We start from the raw sequence: 19,875 nt of genomic DNA on the forward strand, positions 1-19,875 counted from the left end.
CATCCTCCGGCTTTGTTACCAGCCCCTAATACCACTACATCATCACTTCCCACAGCCCGTTTGTCTCCCGAACAGTTGCAACAACGCCGTGCGGCTGGACTGTGTTTCAAGTGCCCCGAAAAGTATGTGCCGGGGCATCGTTGCAACCCCCTCAGTTTCTGCTCATAGTCGACAATTTTCCTGAAGACTCACCAGTCACTTCGGTTACTATACTCGAGGATTCGTCTACGGTTCCTCGTTTTCTCAGCCTTACCCCAGCCCTCTACTTGGGGTTCGCACCATCAACTTCCATGCGGCTTACCGGTTTCATTCATGAACGCCCCGTTAGTGTCCTTGTGGACTCGGGTAGTACTCACAATCTCATCCAACCCCATATGGCCACCTTGTTACAGCTAGCCGTCCAACCCACCGTGCCATTTCCGGTTCTCGTTGGAAATGGTGAGCCACTTGAATGTCAAGGTTTTTGTCCGACGGTTCCGCTTCGCCTTGACAAGTCTTCGTTTGAAGTGCCACTCTTTTTGTTTGCGTTCAAAGGTTACGAGCTTATCTTGGGTTTCGAATGGCTTCATTCATTAGGACCAGTTACCGCAGATTTTTCGGTCCCATCTTTAACATTCCGTCACAAAAACGGCAATGTCACTTTAAAGGGACTGCAACCGACATCATCCATTGCTACGTCCACTGTTGCTATCGACGACCTTGAGGACAAGGTCGATTCTCAAGGGGTGGTCATTGATGCGATCCCGGAGCCATCTCAACCGACCCATACCCAAGACCCGAGGCAGAAAGTGGCAACCCGGTCATCCCAGTCAAATGGATGTGCTACAAGTTAGGAAAGAAGTTAGGAAAATAGTTAGTGGGGATAGCCCACGTTGCATGTTTGTTTTGCATGTTCTCTTATTGTTTTGCATGTTTCCTTATTGTTCTCCAAATAAAGTGCATGTAGTGTAGGCTAGCTTGTTTATTTAAGCATTTGTACTTCAAGTTAAGAAATCAGAGAAGAAAAATCGTTCCAAAATATCTATTCCTTATCTTTACTGCTTGGAGCTTGACCCCCTCTAAGGGTTATCCTAACATAACTCCACTGGGTCGAAGTATCTAATTAACAACCAATTCAAAACACGAAACAGGATTTAAATACATTTTATTCTTAACATGAAAACAGTGAGAATCAATTTGCTGTTATCATTAAGTTTATTTTTATTGGTGTTTGCTGTTATTTTTTGTTCGTATTTGCAAAATTTCGATTATGAGACGTTATATGTATTTGCTGATTTATATTTTGTTGTTATTATTAGATTTTTTCTTTTGCTGTTATAAGTATTCGTTGGTATATGTTGTTATTATTTTGTTCTTGATTTTGTTTCTTTTGTTGTAATTTTTAGGTTTTTTCTTTGTTATTATAAATCATTGTTTATGTACATTGGTATTGTAGTTGGAATTGTTTCTTATGTTCTCATTTTTTTGTAAATTAGTATTATTTCCTACGTTCTCATGTTAAGATTAAAATGTACATGAACCTTCCCCTTCAAAACACAGCCTTTGGAAAAGTTATTGAGCGGGACCTGAAGTGTAATTTCCATGTTAGAATATTAAATTAGTTATATAGAGTAGTTAGGCCGAGGTATGTATACCGATGGTATCATAAAAATCAACTATAATCGTATCATAACTTCCTTCCGAAGCAACCTTCAAGAATGCAACTACTTCAAGATTTATAAATAATTTTACAAAAAACTTTTAGAAAAATACTAAATAACGAGAATAGTAACAAAAGGTTATATACTGTATATACTAGCCATGTGCTCGTGCGATGCAGCCGGATACACACGTAAAAAATGCATCCAACACGTAGCCTCCTTGCTATGGTATTCATGTAACACGACATTGAACGCTTAACCAGTGCCGATATGTGTGTCGCACAATGCGTGTACGTGCACAATCTGGTGTCGGTGAACGCCATAACGCTGCATTGAACGTGCAATCGATGTCGGTACACACGTAACTTGATGCCTGTACGCGCATAACCCGAAACTAGACACTTAACACTAACAAAGCCAATGTGAGTGAAACTAACGATTGAACACGTTTAACCGGCATTGGAATGCATGTGACTGGCATATACATGCGTAACCGGCATAGTGCGCGCAACTTATGCTGATTACTTGTGTGGGACGTCGAGTTAAGCACTTACCAAAGTTGTGTTATGTGCGTTACGTGGTGTTTGATATGTGTAATTGGCGGTTTAAATCAAGAAGCAAAGCTAAAATATACAGTTATTTAAGAAAAAAATCTTTTAAATAAATTCGTTCCGACTCAACACCATTCTAACCTAAACCCTATTCTAACTGGGCCTCTTTCAATCTGAACCATCCGGACTTGACCCGAACCAAAATAGCCCTTTTTGTATCGACTCATTTCGTCCCTAACCCGTTCTGACCCATGACCCGAACTTGCATGATCCGACATGTTTCAGTCTGATCGACTATCACGTAACATGTTATTTCTGAAAAACTTAAAAAACTATAGCAATACTATACTCATATTAAAGAGAATAAAATACTCGTTTTTATGGTGTAATATTTTTTTAAAAAATTAACGTGTGAGACAGTTATGGTCGTTTAAATATCGTGGGGTAGTTGATTTAAAATAACGGGGTAATATATAACTATTTCTCAAATTAACAAAACTTAATTTAAGTTGAAGGACCATATTTGTAATTATTTTTGAATCAAATTATATTAACCGTATATATGATAACCAAATGACTATATTGTCATTAAGATCTCAAAACTTTATGCAATGCGGATTGTATCTAAAGCAAAGGTTGTACCTCTTAAATTTTAAGAGGTCCCTTAGATTTGCTTTATATATATATATATATATATATATATATATATATATATATATATATATATATATATATAGGGTTTGGATCAAATACAAATAAAATTAACGTGCTAAACGTGAGAATCAAGTAGAGTAATTATGTATACAAGTAGAGTAATTATCATAGAGTAGTTACGTAATTACTCTATGATAATTACTCTACTTGTATACATAATTACTCTACTTGATTCTCACGTTTAGCACGTTAATTTCATTTGTACGTTAACTTTCTCCTATATATATATATATATATATATATATATATATATATATATAGTAGGGTTAATGTAAAAAACAATATTTTTGTAAGAAGCATAAGAAGAGATCTAGACCCTTGGATCTATGATCTAGTGGTTGAGATTAATAGTTTCTAAAAACCATATAGTTTCCTATTTACATGGTATAGTTTCCTATTTAGTTGGTTTGCTTTATTTTTAAAGCATTCTCACACTTCTAACAAAACAATTATTTTTTATTTAAACCTTCTATATATATATATATATATATATATATATATATATATATATATATATCGTCTATGTGGAGTTTGACATGCAGATCATCAAACCCGACAGTTACAGCAAGAAAAAAACTAGAAATTAGAATTGATGGAGACGACTAATCGCATCTAGGGTTTCACATTTGCAGGTGATGGTGGGCATAATGAATTGATTTCAAGCTGGATGAAATTGAGTTGTTGTGAGTGGGAGTTAAATGGAAGAAGAAGAGTGAGAAACATAGTGGGAGCATACCATGAAAATGCCTTGAAAACTGCCAAAAACGGATGCTTCTACGACTAAGATTTGTTTTTAGGTACTTTTACATTACTAGAGTTTAACAGAAAAAACAGTTGTAACCTCCTTCACTCTTCTCTGACAATATAATATATAATATAGTATTAATGAGTTTTTATAACCCGTGCGTTGCACGGATTTGTGACACAGGAAAACAAAACTGCGAACATCTAAAAACCTTAACGTTACTCAAAACACAAATGAAAAGAATAATTGTAGCTCGTGCTTCGTAGCGGTAAATAACACCATTTAGACGATAACTTACTAAGCTATATATAAATTTCGACTAAACAAAACTTTTAAATGGGTAAGTGCTACATATAAAAACTCTTATATATTGTTTAAAGAAAGAAGAAGATAAAGTAATAAGAGAGTGTATAACATATTAAGCAAGTGGTATAATAGACAAAAGCTAAAAGGAGTCGTCTTTTAATATATACTAGCCAGGTGCCCGCGCGATGCAGCGGCGGACGCTCAAACGCAACCGGTGTTAGTATATTTGTAAACTCGCAACGATATGTGTGTAACTCGACGGTGGTATGCATTTAACGTGGCATCGAACGCGTAGCCGGTGCCAGTAAGCACGCCACACAATGCCTAGACGCGAGCAAATCGATATGTATAAACATTGCTGCGTAACTGATGCTTGGGTAATTGGTGGCGACAATCAAGAAACAAAGATGAAAATGTACAGTAATTTCAAATAAAGTACTTTTTAACCAATCCGTTTTGACGGACTTGTTCCAACCCAAAAATGTTTTAACCCTAAACCCGTTTGACATGGCCCCTTTCAATCTAAACCCATCCCGAGAAGAACTAAATTGACCTTTTTTTGTATTAAACTTGTTCCAACCTTAACCCGTTCTGACACCATTAGCCAAACTTGCTCAACCCATTGCCAGTAATAACTGGATTCACATAACATGTTAGTTTTTTTTAAATTAATAAACTACAGCAATATCATACTCAAATTAAAAAGAATAAAATGCTCTTTTTTATGGTGTATTTTTTTTATTAAAAATATTAACGTGTGAAAAAGTTATGGCCATTAAAAATCGTGGGGGTAGTTGGTTTATAAAGGGAGAAAATGTGTAACTATTTAATAAATTATTCAAAATTGATTGAAGTTGAAGGACTATTATTGTAAATTATTCTTGAATGAGCAAAGACTATATTACCCCTATATTTTTAAAATTCTATGCATTTTTACTTGTATAATATGCAACAAAAATGGGGTCGTTTACTCCTATAATATATATATATATATATATATATATATATATATATATATATAATAGATATAGATATAATAGCCGCAATATGAACTACTACTTTGTTGTTACTATAGAAATGACACAAGGGTTTGTCACAACATATTTAACTTGTATATGCTAGGAATGCGATGATAATCATTTTCACTTATATACTGTTTAAAGAAAGACTAGTCATTTTCACTTATATACTGTTTAAAGAAAGACGAAGATAAAGTAATGAAGAAACACTAAATGACCCCGGCAGATTAAGGATAATCTGGGGGTTAAGTAGATGTTTCCCACGAGGGTTAGGTCCAGCAAAGATGGTTATTCTTCTTGACCTGCAAAACAGACACCGTGAGCTCGTCACTGAGAAGGGGGGGGGGTTCCTCCTTGTGACCACCCTCCGGCGTGAGAATCAGACTAGATTGCTTTGAATATAAGTGTATATAGAGTGAAATAGCTAGAGAAGATAAGATGATGATACCGTTCCAAGGTGTTGGAGTATATATAGCCGAAGGTAGGTTTCCAAGCAGGTACGGCCAGCTGTATAATATTCATTTTCCACCAACTACGGGCTATGTTCGTGCCACGATGGGAGTTGGTGGGTAGGCAGCGGCTGATAGTGAAATTTTGTACTTCCCGCCCTGCTCATTCCTTCTTCAGGTGACATTACTGAAGTTTAAGAGTTAGTGCCTTATGCGTGTAGCCTTACTGTTAGTGCGGGTAACCCTCCTTCTTGGCTTGTATCTGCAGCTGCGGGAACAGGCAGGGTACTTTACCAAGGGAGGTTTTCCCGTGGGAACAGCTGGCTTACTGCGTGTAAGGTCTTCATCTCTCTGAGCATGGTGGGTCCTATGGATCCAGTTGGTCTTTGCGCAGACGTCCCTCTCCAAGGTGAGTCTTGCGGGTCCAACATGGCTTTGCTGGGACCTACCTCTTCAAGTCCCCCCAGTCCATTGTTCTTCTCATGAATTGTTAATGAGGGGAACTTTTGGACTTTAAGCAAGGGGTTTTGAAGAGGGTTTTTCGTTTTTTAAGGTTTTCCGTAGGGATTCTTCCCGCAGTTTTCCTAATGTCACTTGCAGAAATTCCCGACTTTTCTGCCTGATCTTTGGGTATGATGCGGGTAGGTGTGTAACCTCCTCGCAAGTCGGGAGCGTTGAGTTTCACTTGTGTAGATTCTCCACGAGGTTTTGGTAGTTTGACATAGTGATCAGTTATGTTAAACAACCAATTCCACCTTGAAGCTTCAAACAATCTAGTTCTCAACGTTCCCGTCATGCGGGGGTGCTATTTCTCTTTCCGCAAGCATGGCCCATAAGATCCTTCTTGGTTTCAATTCCCTACAGGTGCTAAGTATGTGAAGGGTTTCGCCTTGACACTGTACCCGCACTTGTCTTACGGTTTCTTTTTTTCCAAGGTAAGGGGGTATATTCCCTCTTATTTTTGAATCTTTTTGAATCTTTTTGGAATTCGGAGAGTTGGTGAAAAGATAAGGACAGTCCAAACGGTTGAAGGGACGTTGGCGTCTTCTAACGGTTTCAGGACGTGCAGGAAGTTATGACGACGTGACAGCATGTGGTCAATCATGACGCTTTTTCAGGCGCGTGGGCGCGAGTTTCATGACACGCGCCATTCCGACACCTGTTGCCAGCTTGCTGTATCCACACGTGTCATCGTGTTATTGCGCCTGCGCTTTCTCTCTCATCCGCATTAAATTCATCGCATTCATTGCGATGAGTATATAAGGGGGGAGAGGGTGTATCTCGTCCCATACATTCACTTCACCTTTCTTTTCCTTTTAAGCGATTTCCGGCGAATACTCATCTTTTCCGGCGAGCATTCTCCTGAAACCGTTTTCTTTAACTTTTAAAAAATGTCTTCTTCTACTCATGATCCTGAGGTTAACGTCGAGGAGTCTGACGTTTACCTCGAGAACCCGACGTCTACGTCCGATAAGGACGATAAGAGTACTGCTGGCGAGTGCCAGTGTACTCTTTCTGTCGATGTATACCATTACATCATCAAGAAGTTCATGCTGGAGCCGTATGAGCCAGAGTTTCCGGAGCCCAACCAGACGGTGTACGATGCCCCTAAGGGCAAGATAGGGGTTTACGCCGCGTTCTTCATATATGGGAATCTAAGATTCCCATTAACGAAGTTCGTATACCGTGTTTTGGAGAAACACGGTGTGCATTTGACGGAGGTGCACCCAATGGCGATTGCTAAAGTTCGCCATTTCGAATGGGTGTGCTGTATTTTGGACATCGAGCCCCGCGTCGACCGTCTGATGACCTTCTACACCTGGAGGTGCATCCAGGGATGGTATACCCTTGTTACTCGGATCAAGGGGTTGAAGATCTGCGCTACTGAGCGTAGTCTTCGTTCTTGGAAGCGGGAGTTTTTCTACCTCTCCGCTCGCGTCGTCCATATCGCGATGACGTTCAAGAATGGGAGGGCACTCCCTAACCTTCACGCCTCCAATTACCAGGAGACGGAATGGTTCGCCAAGATCTCTTAGATCCAGACTCCGGTTAATCGCTTCGCGGAGTCTGGGATGGTGATGCTTGGGATGAGCCGCATATGGAAGGATGCCGGGTCTGGGACGCCGCAAATACCCATCGTCCTTGAATACGGTTTGAACTATATTCCTTACGGTATGCTCCGTCTTTTGTGTTGGTTTAGGATTTTCTTCTAACATTATCTTTTTTATTTCAGAGGGGAACGACTTACAGTCGCTCTTGCATCCGCGGGAGACTGGTGGTCCCGCACGGTTGGGTACTCGGGATCTCGATGAGAACGAGTTGCCCATTTTGGAGCAGACGGTGGATAGATTCGCAGAGGTCTACCCGCCAGGCCACGAAATTTTAAGCGCCACTCGGCCAGGTAAGGAGTTCTTTAATCCTCGTTCTCTCCATGCTCAAACTTCTGCTGGAATTTCTCTGATTTTGTCATCTTCTGATGAGGGATCCGCAGATGGGCCTTTCTTTGTGAGGAGGAAGAAGGCTGCTGGCGTGAAGGGCAAGGCGAAAGTTGCTTCCGTCGTTGACCTGGGGAATCAGTCTGATTCCGAGACTGAAAGTGAGGAGGCGGCGGGGAACCTTGGTGGTGGTGACGAGACCATTGTCTCAGAGGTTGAGACAACGGCTGTCACTTCCGAGCCACCAAGCGCTGCGAAGGTGACTGGCGCGAAGAGGCCAGTTTCATCGGGTCTATCTCCGCCTGTCAGGTCTTTCAGGATCAAGAAAGCCAGTAAGTATATTTTTTGTGTACCTTTTCCGCATTTCCTTCCGCCTTTGTTTTTAATATCTTTTGTTTTTCTTCATGCAGGAGTGGACTTATCCGCTTTCGAGAGCGGTGCGGGAGGAAGCGGTTCAGGACCCACGACGATAGGTTTGGTCAACCTATCCGAGGCGATAACCCAGGCGGCTGCCCTGTTTCTGGTGCTGGTTCAGTTGCTCATACTGTTGAAGCAACTGTTCCAGTTATGACGTCATCTCCGCCGGCCGTCAGTGCCATCTTTACTACATCCTTCACCGGACCGGCGGTGACTTTTTCCGCGAGCTCATCTGCGGCGGCTACCACGGTTATGAGTTCATCTCAAATGAGTTCATCTCCGATGGTCTCTACCTCGATGGCTTCTGCATTGTCACATTCGGCGTCAGCGACTACCTCTGTTGGGGCCAGTTCTTCAGGTATGTTTAGAGTTGGGACCTCTAGACTTACCTCTGTTGATGAGGGAGTCCAACCTTTGCCTCCTTCCCATCTCCTTGACCTCTTGGATGGATATCCTTTAGGTTCAGGTGATGGGTTTAGCGGCTATCGGCCTGTTATCGACCCTACAGGTGCGTGGGGTTACTTTGGCCTGTTATTCCTCCTGATTCATTTTTTCTTAACTGTTTTTTGTTGCATTTTCAGATTCTAATGAGGTCTATGCGCCAAGGTGGAATATCCGCCGAGGCACGACTCTCAGGACGGCTGCAAACAACGTCGAATGGGCGCGCCATGCCGCTCCAAGCGGTGCACTGGGGGAGGCTATGGCTAGCTACCAGGAGGCAGGTTGTCCAACGAGCTTCGAATTCTTCTCGCCCGGATGCAGCCGCGTGTCGAGTTACTTTGTCATGAAAACGACAAGTTAAAGACTGCGCGTAGCCTGGAGGTGGCTCAGGTGCGATCGCTGCGGGAGGAGAACAAGAAGCTTGCCGCCACCGCTGCTGAAAAAGAAAAGGCCTTCAAGGACCTTGAGGCCGAGATCCAAGCCAGGCATGAGGCCCGCTCCAAGGCTACTCAAGCTGTTAACGAACAGCTTAGGTTAGACAAGGAAACTGCGCGTAATGCGACCGAAAGGGCCACCAAAGCTGAAGCCATTGCTGAGCCTCTGCGCGCTGAGAATGAGGAACTTAAAGCCAAACTGGAGAAGCTTCAGCAGGCTCATGAGGCTTTGGCTTTAGAGGATGCCAAGAAGCTACAGGAGCTCTTGGATCAAAGGGTTGTGCTTGATCGCACTGAGCGCAAGCTTAAAGGCGTTGAAGAGGCTGCTGCCAAGGACGTGTTGCTTGCCAACCTCAACAAGAATGAAGCCGAACGCGCCCGCGATCAAGCTCAAGCTACCCTTCAAGAAGCTCTATCCAATAAGGATTGTCTTCTACGAGAAGCGTTGCCGCAGGTACGCATAGCTCAATAATTTCTTTGCTTTGCGCTTTTCTTTATACTTAGAAAAGTTTTTTATATATATTTTTTATTGTAGATCGTGCATCGGATATTCGCGAACATCCTATGATGATGCCATGAGCGCAACCCTCAACGCTTCTCATGAGGATGGGGAGAAGGCTGGTTTCTTGCTTGGTCTAGGATTTGCAGATAAAGGCATCCCGCCTTCCAATATTCCTTTACACGATGTTGATATTGAAGCTGCCTATGACCAAGCTGTGAACCAGTATGCTGCCTTCCCGCATTCGGTTGTGGAGAAGGTGAATGAAGTTGCTGCTGCTGATGACGGGCTAGCTGTTCTCAAAGCTTTCCTCGAACCGCCGCAGCCGACTGATGGTGCGGGTTCAAGTGGGTTTGGAGGAAATGGTCCCGAAGCTTGAATCTTGAGATTCCTTCCAACCGTTAGGATAGATTTGTATTTTTTGTAGGCGTGTAGATACCTAGCCATTTTGTAATGTTTGAACAACTTTTATTGTGAATATAAATGTTTTGTTAACGCGTTGCCTTGTAAACATTATATGATTTGCTCATGCGTATTTTAGTTTAACTTAGCAATTTTCTAAGTGTTTTGAATAAGTTAACCTTTCGACGCGTGTTAGATAATAGGTTAATGTTCTGTTTCCTCTATCATGATTGTGCGGGTAGGACCGTCACTTTCACTTAGTAGGATGACCAAACTTTATCTATATCTGACCTGCGTGAAGGTTTTCCTCATCTTCCCCTTAGAAATATTTACTATTTTTGTGTTTATGCGGGTTGTCCCGCTTTCCACACGAAACGACTTACTTCCTCCCTCACTTATTTATGCGGTGAATACCGGCATATCAGTGTGGTCAGTTCATAAGTATAAAGGTAAGGCTATCAACACAATGTGATAAGGAGAATCATTTCCATTAGAAGTGGCTCTAGGCCTTTTCTTTACAAGTTTGGAATTGATCTACATGTAACATCTGCGTAATTGAGCTCCATTCCATGTTCTTGGGATGGGGGTGCCATCGAGCCTTTCGAGCCGGTATGCTCCCTTTCCCAAAACTTCTTTAATAATGTATGGCCCCTCCCAGACCGGGGCCAGCTTTCCTGGGCGCTCTTGGTTCGAAGCCTCGTTGTTACGCAGTATGTAGTCTCCGACATTGAAGTTGCAGAGTTTTACCCGCGTGTTGTAGTACTTTCGCATTTGTCGATTGTAGTTCTCTTCACGCGCTGTGGCCTGCTGGGTTAATTAATTTCAACCCTGCGCCTGAACCTTCGTTGTTGGCTGCTCCATCAGTATAGAGTCACCAGACATCGTTAATGTCTTGTGCTGGAGAGGGTTGAACCTCTTCCTGGCACTCTTTTTCCCGCGATGCGGGGACTTCCGCAATAAAGTCGGCCAAAACCTGGCCTTTTATGGCTGGTCTTGGCTTGTACTTTATCGCGTATTCCCCCAACTCAATTGCCCATTTGGCTAGGCGTCCCGACAACTCGGGATTGCCTAGAACGTTTGCATGTTTAAAGTTGGTGAGAATGGTGATTGGGTGACCTTGGAAATATCGTCTTAGCCTGCGTGAAGCCTGTACAAGTGCTAAGACTAATTTTTCCAGGGTAGAGTACCGGGTTTCCACGTCCGTTAAGACGCGGCTTACATAGTAGATGGGCATCTGGATGCCTTTTCGTTCTACTAGTAAGACTGCCCCGGTTGCTCTGTCTGTGGCTGAGAGGTAGAGAATTAATTCCTCCCCCACTTCTGTTGCTGTGAGCGTTGGGAGTTCGATCAAGCGTGACCGAATCTCTTAAAAAGCTGCTTCCGCTTCTGGTGTCCAGCGGAAGTGCGTTTTCTTCAAGCAATTTCTCAATGTTGACACGAATGGGAATGACCTATCCGCATGATTTGCCAAAAAGCGGTTAAGTGCGACTAGTCGTCCATTCAGTGTCTGAGCCTGTTTGATGGTAGTAGGTGATTCCATTTTCATAATGGCTTCGACCTTTTCAGGGTTCGCTCTGAAGCCATCTTTGGTAACGATGACTCCTAAGAACTTTCCTTCTTCCATCCCAAAGGAACACTTGCTCGGGTTGAGCTTCATGTTTTTTTATTTTTCTGAGCGTGTTGAAAGTTTCTTCGATGTCTATCAACATCGCCTCTGGCTCAAGGCTTTTGATGACCAAGTCATCCATGTAAACTTCTAAGTTCCTCGCAATTTGGGCATGGAACTCTTTGTCCATCAGGCGTTGGTACGTGGACCCAGCATTCTTAAGTCCGAATGGCATCATTTGGTAACAAAATGTGCCATCGGGCGTCCGAAATGCGGTTTTGTCCTGATCGTCCACGGCCATGTGGATTTGATGGTATCCCTTATACGCATCAAGGAAGCATTTAAGGCGAAACGGTGCTAACGAATCTACCTTAAAGTCAATTTCGGGTAACGGGTAACAATCCTTGGGGCATGCTTTGTTTAGGTCTTTAAAATCTATGCACATGCGCCGTTGTTTGTTGGATTTCGGTACCATGACGGGATTTGCAACCCATGTTTGATATTTACTAACGCGTACGATGCCTGCGTCAAGGAGTTCCTTGACTTGGGTTCTACACGCGTTAGCCTGTTCCGCACCCATTACACGACGCTTTTGTATGACCGGCCTAAAAGCCGGGTCATACTTGAGCTTATGCTCCGCCTTACTTCGGGGTACACCAGTCATGTCAGCTGGTGTCCACGCGAAGATGTCAGCATTTTTTTGCAATAAGCGTTTGAGTAAGGTGCGCGTGGGATTAGTGATCGTTGGGCCAATGGTAACGGCCTGGTCAGGGTGCTTGCCATTAAAGGTCCATTCTTCCGGCACGGTAATGGTTGGTTTAGCCATCTTTGGTTTGGGTTTAGATGAGAAGATGCGATGCATACCTGGGGAATACCCGTGATCATCGCGACACCCCTCAGCTGTTGGCCATCCCATCATGCCATGGACCGAAGACACCACGGCATTAAATCTTGCCATCCCATCTCTCCCGAAGAGAATGTCGTATGTGTGGTGTGGCTTCCTCATTACGACGAAGTCCACGTCTTCTGTGCGGGAGTACTTCCCGTCCGTGAGAGTGACGCGGAAAGATAGGATACCCAAGGGGGTGTTTGTGCTGCCATCGAACCCTTCCATCGAGGCGTAAACCGTTTCTAGGCGTTCTTTGTCTTCGTCGTCTAGATTGTCTAAGAACTGCCTGTACATGACCGTTGACGAAGCGCCGTTATCAGCAAGAGTGCGGGAGGTGATGTAGTGCCCCAGCTGGCTTTTGATGACTATGGGGCCTTCTTTGTTGGGCCCTCCTGGCACACGCGGGAAGCGCACTTCAGCTTCCTTCCACGCACTTGGCTCTGTTGTTCGTCGTTTTCTTCCTCTGACGTTGCCATGAACCATGTGAATGCTGATGTCGACGGGCTTTCGTTCATTGCCTTTGTACCGATTGTCATTCCTCCCTCCGTTCTTGATTGACGCTACGAGGTGTGTGAGTTTCCCATCTTTGACGAATGTTTCGACGATATCCTTCAAAGATGTGCACTCCTCCGTGGTGTGGCCTTTGGTCCCGTGGAAGTCACAGGATTTGCTCTGATCAGCGTTATGACGTTGTCGGATTATTGGAGCCTTTGGCCATGGGAGTTTCTCGGGGGCAAATATCTCGGTGACGCTTTTGGTGAGTGGCGTCCATCTGGGATTCCGGTTCGACGGGTGCGTGTTGTCCCTTCCGCCTAAGAGAGGGCGAGAGCCGGATGAGGTGTCGAAGTTTATCCTTGACTGCCAAATACCAAGCTTCCTCTTCTTATTTTGTCGGGCGGTACGGACGTTATTTTCTCTTGTTCTCTGCGTGTAGAGGTTTGTGCTCTGAGGAAGATTTCTACCCAGTTGCTTCTCCGTCTCGGCGAAGCGTTTAGCTGCCGTCATGATGGCATCCCACGTGGATGGCATGCCATCTTTACCCGTCAACGTGCGGATGAGCTCTGGGTACTCAGCGCCCTGGATGAAAGCGGCGCGAACAAGATCTTCGCTAATGGTGCCCAGACTTAGCTTCTTTGAGTTGTAGCGAGTGATGAAGTCTAGCAAAGATTCGTCTTCCTCTCGGACGCAGTTGAGGATCGTCCACTGCTCTTCAGTATATTTTCTTTGTTGACTGAAGTGCTGGCTGAACTTGTGCTGGAAGTCTGCCCAATCATAGATGTGGTGGACCGGTAGACGATCAAACCACGCTCTGGCTGCCCCGACGAGCGTCATTTGGAACATGTAACACCATGTGGGTTCCGTCCAATTACTGACGGTTGCCCCCGCTATAAATCTATTCAGGTGATCGTCCGGGTCAGATATGCCATCGTAAGTGCCTATGTTGGACATCTGTTTGGCACTCTTTGGAGCGATTGCTTCCGCAATGTCCCTTGCGAATTTGGACGTTCCCGCATTCGCAACAGTTGGTCTGAAAGTTTTGGAGAAGTCACGTGGGTTTCCCCCCGTGTTCTTTGGTCTGAAGGTTTCCTCGAAATTTCTCTTCGAGTGGAAGTCTTCTTTACGCTTCCCTTTCGCCTTATGACGAGGGTTTGCGTCACTGTCAGATTCTTACCAATCTTCATCATCCACATACTCGCAATCATTGCTCATGTTGAGCTGTTGTCGAATGCTTCCGAATTCGTCATTGGCCTGTTGGAGTGAACGTAAACGTTCATCCAACTCGGCTTGGAATTCTTTCTGACGTGCTTCCGCCCAAGCTTTAACTTGTTCTAGTGTTTGGCGGGGAAGCCTCGTCTGTTGTTTCTCCAACTGGGTATCAATGAATCCCAGGGGAGGATTGTTTACTGCACTTGCCCCGGCTTGGGTAACCGGGGTAGTGTTCGTAAAAATCGTGTATTCACCGGTGTTTCCCCCAGTAGCTGGGGTTGTGGTTACCGGAGTTTCTTGGTCACTCGGTGGCCTTGGCGTCGGAGTAACCTTAACCATCTTTCCAGAAGTTTGAAAAAACTGAGAAAAAGAATTAGTTCTAGCTTAATGCACGGATGGCGCCAATGAAGAAACACTAAATAACCCCGGCAGATTAAGGATAATCTGGGGGTTAAGTAGATGTTTCCCACGAGGGTTAGGTCCAGCAAAGATGGTTATTCTTCTTGACCTGCAAAACAGACACCGTGAGCTCGTCACTGAGAAGGGGGGGTTCCTCCTTGTGACCACCCTCCGGCGTGAGAATCAGACTAGATTGCTCTGAATATAAGTGTATATAGAGAGAAATAGCTAGAGAAGATAAGATGATGATACCGTTCCAAGGTGTTGGAGTATTTATAGCCGAAGGTAGGTTTCCAAGCAGGTACGGCCAGCTGTATAATATTCCTTTTCCACCAACTACGGGCTATGTTCGTGCCACGATGGGAGTTGGTGGGTAGGCAGCGGCTGATAGTGACATTTTGTACTGGAGCGTGCTGCTCCTCGTACTATTATCGGTGAGCTGTCACCCTGTGATTGGTTCATGGGTTGCTTTTGCCAGATCTTGTCTATTTGTCCATACCTTGGTAGGTATAGTACAAAAGATCTTCTAGAAGCGTACGGACTGGCTCTTTTGGGCGAGAATATTCTCGCCCTGCTCATTCCTTCTTCAGGTGACATTACTGAAGTATAAGAGTTAGTGCCTTATGCGTGTAGCCTTACTGTTAGTGTGGGTAGCCCTCCTTCTTGGCTTGTATCTGCAGCTGCGGGAACAGGCAAGGTACTTTACCAAGGGAGGTTTTCCTGCGGGAACAGCTGGCTTACTGCGTGTAAGGTCTTCATCTCTCTGAGCATGGTGGGTCCTGCGAATCCAGTTGGTCTTTACGCAGACGTTCCTCTCCAAGGTGAGTCTTGCGGGTCCAACATGACTTTGCTGGGACCTACCTCTTCAAGTAATAAGAGAGTGTATTAACATATAGGCAAGTGGTATAATAGAGAAAGCTAGTCGTCTTTTAATATATATAATATCGCAATATGAACTACTACTTTGTTGTTACTATAGAAATGTCACATGGGTTTGTCAGAACATATTTAACTTGTTTATATATGCCTGGGAATATTGCGATGATAATCACTTTCACTCTTGTGTCTGAACATTGAAGCCATGGAGTTCCGTCTCTCATATGTTTCTCGTGTAGCAGCCATTTTGTTTGTTACTATAATAGCTTTTCTGCTCCAAATCATGAAAAGAAAGAGGGTAAACAGAGAACCACCTAAAGCTAAGGGCGCATGGCCTATTATCGGACACCTACACCTTCTAGGTGGATCTCAACTCCCTCACCATGTTTTAAGTGACATGGGAGACAAAAATGGCCCTATTTTTACCATGAAGCTTGGAATTTACCGAGTTCTGGTGGTGAGTAATTCGGCTATAGCTAAAGAGTGCTACACCACAAATGACCGAATCTTTGCAAGTCGACCCAAAACAATGGCAGCAGAGATCATGGGCTATAACTATGCCATGATCGGTGTTTCTCCGTATGGGGATTACTGGCGACAAGTGCGCAAGATGCTCACGCTCAAGGTTCTCTCTAAACGAAGAGTGGAGATGCTTGAACATGTTCGAGTTTCAGAACTTAAAGCATCCATGAAAGATCTCTATGAGACTTGGATTAAGAATAAAGAGAGTGAAGGTTCTGATATGGTAAAGATTGAGATGTCAGGATGGTTTGGGAACTTGATACTAAATGTTGTGCTTGGGGTCCTTTCTGGCAAGAGGTTTCCACTTAGCAACAAAAAAGGTGCTCGATCTCTAAAGGCTATTAAGGACTTATTTGAGTTATTTGGCAAATTTGTGGTGTCTGATTTCATTCCTCTCTTGAGTGTCTTGGACCTCGGAGGATATAAGAAAAAGATGAAAATGGTTGGGAAAGAGATTGACAACATCTTAGAAGGATGGCTGAAAGAACACAAGAGAGAGCGAGCGTCCGAGAAGCAACATGAAGGCAACCAAGTCTTTATAGATGTGATTATTTCTATTCTCCAAGAAGCATCCGATGAGGAATTTCCCGGTCATGATCATGATACAGTTATCAAAGCCTCGTGCCTGGTAAACTCAAGTAAACTTGATCTATTTACAATTTCTTCATCATTGTTTGTTGATTTAAACATTTTAAAAGCAGGGTCAAGTTATTCTATTAAAGGGAACAAAAATGAGAAGGATTTGTAGCCACATAAAAAAACCCGTAAAAAATTAACAAAAAAATCATAACTCAAAATTTAATAAAACAAACGAAAAAGGTAAAACACAAAGATGTTTCCACCGTCTATCTCGCTCTAAAAAAAACACACACACGCACAATGGTAGGTGAAAAAGATCATTGTATCTTTTTATTTATCATTTTCTTTTTATTTCCGTCATTGACTGTGTATTTTTTCCTTGACATTGTGTATTTCTTTCTTTATATTGTGTTATATTATTCAACATTGTGCTATATTTTGTTCGACATTGTGTTATATTTGTGATTGATTGTGTATTTTTTCAATTATAATTGTGCATTTTGTTTATTTTCGCCATTGTGTCTTTGATCTCGACATTGTGTCTTTTCGTCAATTTTTTTTATTTTTTTTAACGGGAATGATGGCGGAAACATTTTAGTTTTTAAATTTTTTTTCCGTTTTTTATTTATATTTTAAGTTATAATTTTTTTATTATTTTTTTGAATTTATTTTAAGGGGTTTTTTGTATGATTAAAAATCTTTTCACACTTCTCATTTTTGTCTTTATTTGTAATTTAAATTTACCCCTTTAAAAGTATTATCAGGATAATATTAATGATTCCTTGAGCAGACAATTATGAAAGTTAGTTGGTTGTAGGGCCTTCCATAAGCCTTAGATACTTGCAAGTTGCAATTGTCGAAGCCTTGTGCCTGGAAAGCTTAATTAAACTAAATTATTTGCTGATTTGTGCACTCTTAAAGCATATTAATAGTTACATACATAAGCAGACAATTAGATAGGTTAGTTACATATGGTGAAATGAGAGAGTGTTGTTATTTAATTTGACTTAACCCATGATAATATTAGATACTTTACAATTCAATCGCATTAACACTTGGCGTAATCTCAATCGTCTAGGCAGTACTACTGGGAGGCTCGGACACGACGATTGTGACTTTAACATGGGCGTTATCTTTGCTGCTCAACAGTCCAAACACAATGAAAACTGTCCAAGATGAAATAGATGAGCATGTTGGTGGGGAGAGGCTCGTGAAGCAGTCAGACACGAAAAAGTTAGTCTACCTTCAAGCAGTCATCAAAGAAACATTGCGTTTACACCCACCAGGACCTCTCGCCATTCCTCATGAGTCCATGGAGGACTGCGTTGTTAGCGGCTACAACATCCCGAAAGGCACACGTTTGTTAGTGAATATTTGGAAACTGCACCACGATCCAAATGTATGGTCAGATCCTTACGAGTTTCAGCCAGAAAGATTCTTGACAAGTCAAAAGGACATTGATCTCAAAGGAAATCATTTCGAACTGCTTCCCTTTGGCAGTGGAAGAAGATCGTGTCCTGGTATGTTCTTTGCACTTGAGGCTTTGCCTTTGACACTAGCTAGTGTGTTACAACAGTTTACGATAACAAAAACAACAGATGAACCGATCGATATGACCGAAGGCATGGGATTGACTACCCACAGAGCAACATCGCTTGAGGTCCATATTGCCCCTCGTTTATCCCTTAATATGTATTCCACTGGTGCATGAAATACATATATGCCACTAAACATTTTCGAACTAGCCTTCTAAGATATGAGATTTGAATATTTCTTAAACAGACTGTAAGTCCAATTATGCTTAAAGAAGGCATCAAATCCAGTTAGTATAACCTTGATTGTATGCAAAATAAGTCACAAGTTGCTTTTGGATCATGTGTCATTTGTAAGCGCAATGGTACTTGTTTTTTAATTTTACCTTTTCTCCATTTTCAATTCAATATGCAAAAAAAATCTACTATTATTCTGCCAAAGATTATATATAGTTTCGTTTTCATATCTTTCCTGTGTATCATGGTAATAAGTTAGCTATCATTTTCTTTTACCAGGAATGAATTAAACATTTTTTTTGGGATAAGTAATCATATATATAGGGGCACGTTCACTACAAAACCAAGATAATATTAAAAACCGCTTTGTAAATTGCAACATTTGACTCGGTTATGATTGACGTTTCATTTATACAAATTTCAGATAATGAATATACATGGGGTGACTTGAATAAGATTTAAAAGAATAATTAGTTTATTATTTAATTATAAGTTATTCTTATACAAATAAGTTAGTCTTACCCATTAATCTGTTTGTTAGTTTCAAATTCTGTAATTGATTTCAACTAGGACTGGTTCAAAGGATATTTCTATTTACATATATGCCTTTGATAATTGATGTAACTTGAATTTTTCGTTTGTACGTTTTATCAATAAAGAAACCGTGTGCTGGTAATTTATTACTTTGGTCAATCAAACAGTAGCTTGCAGCCTAAGGAATTTGATTAATTTCTTTATGTTCGATTAGAAGGATTAAACAACTGCAATTACGGTAATGGCGGACCGGTTCGGCCGAACACGTTCTTTTTCTGTTTTTATATCGTACTGAATTAACAAGTGAATCCATTCTTTTTTGGCAAGCGAACCCAGTATGATTTTAAACAAACATCTAAACTCGTTAATTATGAAAAATTTAAAGTTTTTTTTAGTAATAAATATTTTAAACAAACATCTAAACCCGTTAATTGTGACATTCTTCAATTTTTCAAACCCAAAACCCTTTTAAAATTTCGACATAATCCAATTCCACATTTATTAGTGAAAATATTGATTTTCATGTCATTTATGATCCATGTTTAGACCATCTGTACTCGAGCGTCTTGGGAGCGCGTTTTGGCCCAAAACGCCGGGGAACCCCTGATGTGGGGAGATCAAAAGTTTACCAATTAATGACGACATGAGTTATGGAATTACAAGAGTTTATAATTAATATTTCATGTCTTTTGGTTTAATTATTAGAAGCCCAATAGTTTTCTATTTCTTTTAAATAGTTGAGATTTTATGATGTAAAGAAATAAGTTTTGGAAAATATAAAAAATCATTTCCTTTCTATCACAGCGTGTGTTAGTGTGCGAAGGACCTGACTGCCGGTATTCTTTATGAATCAACGATAGTTGGAAGAATTGATCCTGGTATTCGTGTGAATCAACAGGTTCAATTATTTATCTTATTTACATTCTACGTCTTTTTTGAGAG

At 42.0% G+C, this 19,875-nt stretch overlaps 1 protein-coding gene across 1 annotated transcript; it reads left to right on the forward strand.

The window, feature by feature from the left end:
- Positions 1-15,591: 15,591 nt before the first annotated feature.
- LOC143560076 (demethylepipodophyllotoxin synthase-like) lies at positions 15,592-18,540 on the forward strand. The gene is made up of 2 exons (XM_077048462.1): positions 15,592-16,679; positions 17,709-18,540. Exons 1-2 carry the CDS (start codon positions 15,735-15,737, stop codon positions 18,339-18,341), a joined length of 1,578 nt encoding a protein of 525 aa, XP_076904577.1. The 5' UTR covers positions 15,592-15,734; the 3' UTR covers positions 18,342-18,540.
- Positions 18,541-19,875: the final 1,335 nt, after the last annotated feature.

Source organism: Bidens hawaiensis, unplaced genomic scaffold, assembly GCF_021521415.1.
Source record: "Bidens hawaiensis isolate Kalapana, Puna unplaced genomic scaffold, B.hawaiensis_p1.1 tig00020220_1, whole genome shotgun sequence".
Lineage (NCBI taxonomy): Eukaryota > Viridiplantae > Streptophyta > Magnoliopsida > Asterales > Asteraceae > Bidens > Bidens hawaiensis.